Genomic DNA, 10,182 nt, shown 5'->3' with positions numbered 1-10,182 from the left:
ATGGAGTTTCGTTCTTGTCGCCCAGGCTGGAGTGCAATGGCGTGATCTCGGCTCACTGCAACCTCCATCTCCTGGGTTCAAGCGATTCTCCTGTCTCAGCCTCCCAAGTAGCTGGGATTACAGGCATGCGCCACCACGTGCAGCTAATTTTGTATTTTTAGTAGAGACAGGGTTTCGCCATGTTGGTCAGTCTGGTCTCAAACTCCCAACCTCATGTAATCTGCCCACCTGGGCCTCCCAAAGTGCTGGGATTACCGCCATGAGCCACCACACCCAGCCTTTTTTTTTTTTTTTTTTTTCCAGACAGGGTCTCACTCTGTCACCCAGGCTGAAGTACAGTGGCATGATCTCAGCTCACTGCAACCTCCACCTCCCAGGTTCAAGCAATTCTCATGCCTCAGCCTCCCAAGTAGCTGGGATTACAAGCACCCGCCACCATACCCAGCTAATTTTTTTTGTATTTTTAGTAGAGATGAGGTTTTGCCATGTTGGCCAGGCTGGTCTTGCATCTTGACCTCAAGTGATCCACCCACCTCAGCCTCCCAAAGTGCTAGGATTATAGGTGTGAGCCACCATGCCCAGCCTGTACCTTCTTGACACTCTGGGCGCTGCGGGGCTGTGAAATTCAACACTCACTTTCCAGGGATTATCTGCTTGATCTCTGGGGAGCATTTGGTCTTCTTCTCTCCTTGGCAGAGCCATCTCTCCTAGACTCTGCACCCTCTCCTGGTCATCACATCGTTGGCTCAGCTCCTGCTTCTTCCTGTACATGGATGGCTCCAAACATGATGGCTCTGACCCACTCCCCTGAAGCCTGCCCCTGGACATCTTCCCCTGGCTGCCCCTCAGGGACCTCAAGCTCATTGTCTCAGGGGCCCCCAAGAATGTCCTCCTGCTCATCAGGTGGGAGGTACCCTCTTTCAGACCAGACTCAGAGGAAAATGCTGCCTTCTTCATCGCTTTCCAGCACTGACACGACTGGTCTTTACCAGAGAGTTCTAAAGCAGGCCGCATAGCCAAGGCCCCATTTCTCCTTCCTGTACCTTCCTCTCCCTGCTCTCCTCTTCCTTTTTCAGGTGTTCTGTGTACTTTTCCTCTTCCTATCAAGGCCTGTTTGTAAAAGGTTTCTACCAGGATAACAGACAACTCTTTTCTTAGTCCTTTTGGGCTGCTTTAATGAAATACCTTAAAGTGGGTCATTTATAAACAACAGAAATTTATTGCTTACAGTTTTGGAGGATGGGAAGGCCAAGGTCAAGGTGCCAGTGAGGCATCTTTGGAATCTGGTGAGAGCTCACCCTGTTTCATAGATGGCACCTTCTTGCTAAGTTGTCAAATGACCAAAGGGGCAAACAAGCTCTCTCAGGCCTCGTTTTCTTTTTCTTTCTCTTTTTTTTTAAGATTGGGTCTCACTCTGTCACCCAGGCTGGAGTAGGAGTGCAATTATGGCTCACTGCAGCCTCAATCTTCCCAGGCTCAAGCAATCCTCCCACCTCAGCCTCTTCCCAAGTACCTGGGACTACAGGCATGTGCCACCACACCCAGGTAATTTTTAAAAATTTTTTGTGGAGATGGGGTCTCACTGTGTTGCCCAGGCTGGTCTCCAACTCCTGGGCTCCAGCAGTCTTCCTGCCTCACCCTCCCAAAGTGCTGGGATTACAGGTGTGAGCCACCACACCCAGCCCTCAGGCCTCTTTATAGGGGTACTAGTCCCACTTGAGAGGTTTCCATTCTCATGACCTAGTTGCCTCCTAAAGACTCTACCTCTTAATATTATTGCATTGGGGATTTGCTTTCAACATATGAATTTTGGGGACACACAAACATTTGGGCCATGGCAACTCCTTTCCTCAGAAATCTTAGATGCAGATCACTTTTATCTGCTGCTCTAATTTTCCTGGAGATTCAGGATGGAGACATTTGGCACCAAATTCCCTAAAATTCCCTACAACCATCTCTCCTCTCATTTTCACACTCATGTTGACTATTTAATATGACTTCTTTCAGCTCCAGAAATTGTGAACTACGAACCCCTGGGTCTGGAGGCTGACATGTGGTAAGTTGGACAGGCCACCCAGGTGACCTAGCGATCTTTCCAAGGGTAGAAGGCCTCAGATCCTGCTCCAGGTGACATCCCCTTAACCATGAAAGCCCCTTACTCCACACTGACTGTTCAGAGCCTCTGGCTGCTCCCCCAGTATGTTAGACCTGTGGCCAGGGCAGCTGGAGGCCTCTAGGCCTGGACCTGAGGCCAGTTAGCTCCTGGCCAGGTCAGAGCTTTGTCAGGAATGGAGGAGCAAGAAGAGAGGCAAGGTGGAGGGTGCAGGCTCACCCCTGGGTCTGCCCCAGCCAGGTTAAATATAATAGTAATAGTAGCTCACTCAGTCAGCCAACCAAGTGGTCACTGAAAGTCCATGCATTCTGGGCACTGTGCTGGACCTGCGGATACTGCAGGAATTAGTTCTCTGCACAGATGGGACTCGTTTCATTTGGACCCTGCTTTACAATTGGCCAAGCACCTTTGTTACCTAGTTTTCTAAAATCCTGCCAACAGTCCTGTGAGGTAGTTATCATTATCCTCATTTTATAAGGGGAAAAGGGCTCCCAGGTGGTAAGGGACTTACCTAAATCACACAGCCTGCAAGTGCAAGAGTCTGATCTTGAACTTGGGTCTTCAGACTCAGGATTCGGAGCTCGATGACTCCACACACATCCTGGGCTGCTGCTGAAGAGAGGGATGGAGAGGGGTGTGGAGCATGAGGGTCTGCTGTGGAGGAGGCAAGTGACCTCTTCCCCTTAGATCCATAAGGGTGTCCTTGCTCGTTGGGGATTGGACCCAGGCGGCCCTGACTTGACTGTTCTTTATTTTGCAGGAGCATAGGCGTCATCACCTACATCCTGTGAGTATCCCTGATCTAGGGGCTCTGGCTCAGCTTAGATCTGGGAGAACCAGAAGGAATGAGAGAGGGGCAGGCTGACAGACTGACATTTACTAAGCACCCACCATAATCCAGATCCGTTAAGTCCACACAGCAAGCCTGAGGCTAAGTGCTGTAGGTTCATTGTATCCATCTGACCCTGGCATTGAAGTTGAGTAGGCATCCACGGGAGCAGCCTCAGGCTCTCCACTCTGTACAGCCTGTGTCTGCATTTTTCCTGTAGAATGCCAGGGCTCCCGTGTTTAACCTCCCCCAGACTGAGGTGTACTGGAGAATGTTACTTTTCACTCAGAACTCTTTTTTTTTTTTTTGAGACAGAGTCTTGCTCTGTCACCCAGACTGGAGTGCAGTGGCACGATCTTGGCTCCCTGCAACCTCCGCCTCCCGGGTTCAAGCAATTTTCCTGCCTCACCCTCCCAAGTAGCTGGGATTATAGGCACCTACCACCATGCCTGGCTAATTTTGTATTTTTAGTGGAGACAGGGTTTCACCATCTTGGCCAGACTGGTCTTGAATTCCTGACCTCGTGGTCCACCTGCCTCAGCCTCCCAAAGTGCTGAGATTACAGGAGTGAGTCACTGCGCCCGGCCCTTCACTCAGAACTCTTTGGACAGCGCTGTGAAGCTACTTATGCCCTCCCCAATCTTGCCTCTTCTTTCTTTCCTCATTTCCCCAGATCCCCTTTTCTTCCTCTCACTGTTTCTCTCCTCCTTTCTCCTTCCTCTTTGCCTGTCCCTGAAGTATTCAGTTGCTTAGACAGAGATTTCCTGCATAGCTCCAGTGTGTAGTGAGTTACCTCTGGGGCTGGAGTCCCATGATACTATCACTTTCCATCTCTGTGACCTTGGGTAGGGACTTAACCTCTGGGCTTGTTTTTCTCATGAGAAAAACGGGAATCACAAACTTCCTGCCGTGGGCGTGTTGTGAAAGCTAAATAAGTCAACGTGCAAGTTTCCTAGCCCTGGCTCTGGCACATGCACAGTGGGCTAGTGAGTATTCATTCCATCAGCCCTTCCCAACCATTTTCCCTTCACGGCACATGTGGAAAATGCTATTTTTATAGCACACTGGAGTAAGAGTCAACCGGTTGGGGCAGGGGCACTAGTGCTCAGCAGCTGAGGGGATCATTCTCTCAATGATCCCTATGAGCCAAGTCTCTGACTCTCCCAGCATCACTTGGAGTAGGAACCCTGTGTGACATGGTGGATCCTCCTGAGCTGCAGCAGAAGATCTCAACCCTGGCTGCATAGCAGAGCTTTTAATACCCACCATGGCCCAGGCCCCACCCCAGATCTATTATATCACAATTGCTGGGGGCAGAGTCTTAGTATGTGCATCTTTTAAAACTCCAGCTGAATTTGATGCAAAGAGAAGGCTGAGAACCATCGACCTATAGTTTCAGATCAGAGCCAGAATAGTCTGACGCTGGCTCTTGAAACTTTGATTTCTTCAGGACTCTGATTTGAACTATGAAGGAATCCCATGTAATCCCAGCATTTTGGAAGGCTGAGGTGGGCAGATGCTTAAGTCCAGGAGTTCAAGACCAGCCTGGGCAATATGACAAAACCCTGTCTCTCCAAAAAAAAAAAAAAAAAAAAAACTAGCTGGGTGTGCTGGCACACATCTACAGTCCCAAGCTACTTGGGAGGCTGAGACAGGAGGATCACTTGAGCCCAGAAGTTACAGTGAGTTGTAGTCACACAACTGCACTCCATCCTAGGCAACAGAGCAAGACCCCATCTCAAAAAAGAAGGAATCCCAGTGTCTACTGAGGACATAGTCTTCTTGTGGCTCGTTTGAATTTAACAGCTTTGTTGAGATCTGCTCCATGGCAGGCACCATACCAGGCCCCAGGATGCGACATGAAGGAGGGTCTTCCCTGCTAGCTAGGGCTCCCTGTCTGTGGGAAACACACCATACACCTAACTCACACCCAGTGGAACCAAGGTTAGGCTGGAGGCATGAACACGCCTCTTTGAGACACAGATGGGAGCCACTGGTTTGCTGAAGGTTTATTGAGAGAGAAATAGAGTACATGATTGATGGATCGATTTGAACTGGGATGTAGGGAATGAATGGAATGTGGGTGGAGAAGGAGGGAAGGGCTGTGCTGGCTGAGGAAACAGCGTGAGAAACGAATGGTAAACCTTAAATTCCGCTGAAATATACCAAGCATGGGGTAAGGACCAACGCTTGATGCCTTGCTCAGGAGTTTAGATGTGATCCTATAGAAGATGGAAGGCCATAGAGGGCTTTTGTGTTCTCACAATAGCAATAATAATAGCCATTAATTCCAGAGCCCTTAATGCGGGCCAGGATTACATAAGGCTTTTGTATGCATTTTTTCTTTGCAACAATCATGTGAGGTGGGAATTTTATTTTCTTTATTTTACAGATGAGGAAACTACAGCTCAGAGGGGTTCTAGCTTCACACAGCTAATGAGTGGCTTAGCTGGGATTCAAACCCAGGATTGCAATATCAAAATGTTTCCAGTGCATCTTGCTGCCGCCATGCTAAGAAAGTAGCTGTGGAAATGGGGATGACTTTCAAGAGATATTTAGTAAATGGAACCAACAAGGAAGCTTTTGGCCAGTCAGATGTGTCAAGGGAATAGAAAGAAGGGTCCAAGGTGACTCCTGTGCTTCTAGCTTGGGTACATTCATGAAGTAATGTCATTCATCAAGGGAATGCTTGGAATGGGTTTGGACACAATGAGTTTGGGACAATGGCACTTCTGATCCAGACACCCCTGGATCATGCCTCTACCAAGGCATCCCATGAGCAACTGAAATCTGAATCAGGAGATAGTAGATTTAGGAGTCTTTATTTGTATGACATCTTTGACAGTCCCTGTTGGGGAACCACACAGATCCTTCTTATCCCTAATGGCCCATCTATTTCCAAACTTCTTGGGCTCTGCTTAAGTTGCCCCTGTAACCCAGAAGGCCTTTCTGTCTCCTTCTCTGACTGCTGACAACCTCTTTATTCTTCAAGACACAAACGATGCAAATATCCATGCCACCGTGAAGCCGCACTGGGCCTCCCTCTTTCCTGTCCTCCCGTGTCCTTTGGCTGGCCTTCCATTATATTCTGCTTTGTCCTGCTGGGGATCACAAAGAGACATATCTCTGTGTTTCTCTCCCCTCCGCTTTCACATCCCTTGAAGACACAGTTTCTCTCTGTCGGGTGCTTAGGAGGAGCTCCGTGAACATGTATTGAATTAGATTCAGCTGAACAGGTTGCTGGTTGGCTGCCCAGAGCGGGCAGGCTGTGTTGCTGGAAGCCTTCCAGCTCCATGCAGCAGTCATGGGGCAGGGTTCCCCGAGTCCATCATCGCCATTTCTACCTACTTTCCCTTAGTTATGTGATTCCCTCTCTGTTGTACTCAGCCTAAGTGGAGCATCCCCTTTCCTGGGAGACACGAAGCAGGAAACACTGGCAAATATCACAGCAGTGAGTTACGACTTTGATGAGGAATTCTTCAGCCAGACGAGTGAGCTGGCCAAGGACTTCATTCGGAAGCTTCTGGTTAAAGAGACCCGGTAAGAGGACAGAGAAGCCACTGGTTTCTCAGGTACTGATCCCTTCCTGTCACCTCTGGCAAAGACCTGTCAGTGTGTCCCTGCTTTGACATAGCTGTCATCTGCACCATTGTGGTCTAATCCGGGCAGGTGCTGGGAAGTGTGGCCTAGCCAAGACGTGGCATTCATCTTGTTTGCTTAAGTCTTTCTGCTTTCTTCTCCTGTTGAAATGTAAATAGTGTGTGTGTGTGTGTGTGTGTGCTGGAAGTCAGCCTGGGTTTCTTTAGGGCTCATTACCTTGTGCAGTCTGTCCCAAAGGCACCTGGAATTCAGATTTGAAAAGGTTAAGTGGCAGGGTTTTTAAGCCAGTTCAGGCTGGGAGTAGGAGCTAGTAGGCTCAGAGAGGTCAGTACAGTGGGATGGTGGAAGACATGCTAACCCTATCCCTTCTCCAGGGGCCAGGGTGAGCCCCGTGGCTGTGGGGTCAAAGAATGAAATAGGCAGGGAATTGCAGGGTGCTGGGTACCCGGAGCATGCCCTGGATGGGGCAGGAAGAAAGGTCCACAGACTAGAACACTATGTCCTCTCTATCCCACAGACTTCAGAGAGGGCCAGAGTGGGGTTGTCTGGAGTGCAAGGGCCCTGATGTTCCTGTCTAAGAGCAGTGCTAGGGAGAGTCGCTTACCTGGGTACAGAGCAGCAAAAGGCAGAGAACGGATCTAGGAGGCAAAGAAAAAAACAGAGACCAGGGATTTAGCAATGGAGGGTTGGCTTCTGGAAGATTATGGAAGCTCATTAAAGCATTTATGACTCTTCTTAGGCCATTCAGCTTTGGGACTAACAGTATGGGTTTAAGGTAACAAGGCCACTCTATTGAGGGGTCTGCCTGGACTGCTTCCTTCCCCTGGAGTGTAGAATTTGCAGCCAGTTCCCATCCATCTCTGCATCCTTCATTCCACTGGTTTGACAGCAGTGGTCAAATAATGCCAAAATATAGGTCTAAAAAGAGTGAGAATGGAGATGGTTGCTCCCAACTTCTGTCCTCATGGATCATCACTGTTTCCCAATCCTCATTGCAGGAAACGGCTCACAATCCAAGAGGCTCTCAGACACCCCTGGATCACGGTAAGGGCACAGCCATGAGTTCCAATGGGCAAAGGGTCCCTGCTCTGTCGCCAGGGTTGGCCTAGGTAGCCAGATGCAGAGGGCCTGTAGAGAGGCCTTTGCTTGAAACGCTGACCCTGGGCACAGATGAAAGCTAGCCAGGGGCCCCAAAGGGCCTGGGCTTGTTCGAATAGGTTTGTTTGCTTGCCATTTTAAGTTTGTGTGTCTCAAATTCAGGTAACTTATGAAATGAAACTCTCACAAACCTCAGTTGAAACCCTTTTTCTTTGGGGCCAACTTACACAGTGTTCTTTGTTGGAGGGTGTGTCACTGCCACTTCTCCAAGTGGAAATCAGGACTCCCCAGGTGTAGAGAGATCAATGACAATTGAAAACCCCAACTTTGTGACCAGGCCTCCTTCCTTCTGATTTTTGGGGCTCTAAGTCAAGGATGACACTTAAATCAGCCACCAACCTCCTCAGGCCCTGAGGAATGGGGCCTGAGACAGAGGCCTGGTGGGGAAGAGAGACAGCCCCTGTTAGGGCAATTCTGTTCCCTGTGGGGAGAGTTGGGGCGAAAAGATGAATCCCTGCCTAACTCGCTTTGCAGTTGGGCTTCCGGCTGCTGGCTTTCCAGAGGCTCTTGCGGTCTGGTGTAGTGAAGAGCACTTTGAGAGGGTGAGACTCAGCAGGATTCAGGCCCTAATTCTGCTGACTGGCCAACTACGCACACCCAGGGACATCACCAGACTTCCCATTCACCTTAACTGTTACATGAGAGGGCCAGCAAGGATGAAATGACCGTAAGAAAGGTGGAGATAAGAGAGGGTGAGGCAGGCCAGGCGCAGTGGCTCATGCCTGTAATCCCAGCACTTTGGGAGGCCGAGGCAGCAGAAGGATGGCTTGAGCCCCGGGGTTCAAGACCAACTTGAGCAACATGCCAAGACCCCATCTCTCTAAAAAATAATAATCAATCAATCAATACAAAGAGAAGGTGAGGCCTGTGGAAGACAGAACAGGAAGGGCTGGAGTAGTCTGAGAGGAGGTCGGCTTCATCTGCTCAGCTTCGTCTGCTCATTGGAGGATGGGGAAGGCCCAAGGAGCCCTGAAGGAGAGATGCCCCTCAGCCCCGCTGCGTGAGCCCTGGCCTCACGCACTGCAGCCCTGCGCAGATGCCTGTGGAGTCCTGGCTGCAACCTGCTTGTCTGCGTGAGCACCCCTTGAATGCTATGCGTGTGGAGCTCTCTCTAATGACTGTGGGCGCCTCTGCCCTGAATGAGCATGCAGGCAGCAGCCCCACACTCCTTGACCTCACTTACGATCTGTGGGGCTGCTCATCCCGCCCTGGTTCTCCCCACCCTGATGCATGCAATGAATGCCAGAGACCGCTTGTGTGTGCCTTCTGCCTGCCCCTCGGACTGCCCTCTGGGGTGGGTGGCAAATTAACACTCTGGTTCTTCTGTCTGAACACCCACCAGTCAAAAGGAGAAGTCAGAGCCCCCGAAGAGCGAAAGACAGAGCCCACCCAGCTGAAAACCAAGCGCCTGAGAGAGTACACTCTTAAATGCCACTCAAGCATGCCTCCCAACAACTCCTACGTCAACTTTGAACGTTTTGCCTGTGTGGTGGAAGACGTGGCTCGGGTGGACCTGGGATTCCGTGCCCTGGTGGAGGCCAACGATACCATCCAGGACGATGTGGAGGCCCTGGTCTCCATCTTCAATGAGAAGGAAGCTTGGTACCGAGAGGAGAATGAGAGCACCCGGCACGACCTGTCCCAGCTCAGGTATGAGTTCCGCAAGGTAGAGTCACTGAAGAAGCTGCTGCGAGAAGACATCCAGGCCACGGGATCTAGCCTTGGAAGCGTGGCCAGGAAACTGGACCATCTCTAAACCCAGTTTGAGATTCTGAGGCAGGAGTTCTCCGCAGACCTGCAGTGGATCCAGGAGCTGGTGGGCAGCTTCCAGCTGGAGAGTGGGAGCTCCGAGGGCCTGGGCTCCGTATTCCGCCAGGACACCAGTGAATCCCTGTCAGAGCTGCTCAGCAGATCATGCGCTGAGGAAGTTCTGGCCGGCTGGAAGCTCTGATCACCAGAATCTAGTCAGTGATGCATTCCAAGAGGTTTGCAGACGCATGTTCTCATCCGTCCTGCTGCGGCATCCAGCTAGAATTATCCTGCAGGGGTGTGTGTCTGTAGTATAGCCTTCCACCCTCTCCACAGAATCCAGAATCGCTGAGGTGCTAGTTAATTCTTCATTCAGCACCTCCCCTCACCAATCTGGTTTTCTGGGAGGGTGCTGGCAGGGCAGCCAAGCTGTTAAAACAATTAGAGAGTGATTACCCCTCAGGGTCCCCTTCTCCAGAGGGAGGATGGCTGGCCCTGGAGAGATGCTTGAGAATTGATTTGTGATGAAGGATTTGTTCACATCTCACTCTCTGCCTACATACCTTATGGACTGTAGATCTTGGGTAGTATTTGAGTTAATTAGGAATAACTAAGTCAGCATGGTGCTTTCCTGCTACAGAAGCAGTGATTTAAAATGCATAGAGAAAATAATATTGCCTTTCGTTTGCATTGATTTTTCACTTACCGTGCACGTACGTCTGACAAATGACCT

General features: G+C 50.3%; 1 protein-coding gene across 4 annotated transcripts in view; it reads left to right on the top strand.

The window, feature by feature from the left end:
- Nucleotides 1-10,182, top strand: part of DAPK2 (death associated protein kinase 2) — a 141,634-nt gene that overhangs the window by 115,673 nt on the left and 15,779 nt on the right. For 2 of the 4 annotated variants that reach the window (XM_017884975.1, XM_017884974.1), the window contains exons 6-9: nt 2,008-2,056; nt 2,874-2,900; nt 6,330-6,482; nt 7,541-7,586. In XM_017884975.1, coding sequence (XP_017740464.1) covers nt 2,008-2,056; nt 2,874-2,900; nt 6,330-6,482; nt 7,541-7,586 — 275 coding nt within the window. Of the gene's footprint in view, nt 1-696; nt 911-2,007; nt 2,057-2,873; nt 2,901-6,329; nt 6,483-7,540; nt 7,587-9,042; nt 9,351-10,182 lie in introns of all 4 variants that reach the window. The other 2 variants (XR_001887827.1, XM_017884972.1) reach the window with 2 other exon arrangements.

This window comes from Rhinopithecus bieti, unplaced genomic scaffold (assembly GCF_001698545.2).
Source record: "Rhinopithecus bieti isolate Rb0 unplaced genomic scaffold, ASM169854v2 scaffold_13262, whole genome shotgun sequence".
In the NCBI taxonomy this organism is placed as follows: domain Eukaryota; kingdom Metazoa; phylum Chordata; class Mammalia; order Primates; family Cercopithecidae; genus Rhinopithecus; species Rhinopithecus bieti.
The sequence above is the reverse complement of the archived record's forward strand: the minus strand, read 5'-3'. Positions and strand labels throughout refer to the sequence as shown.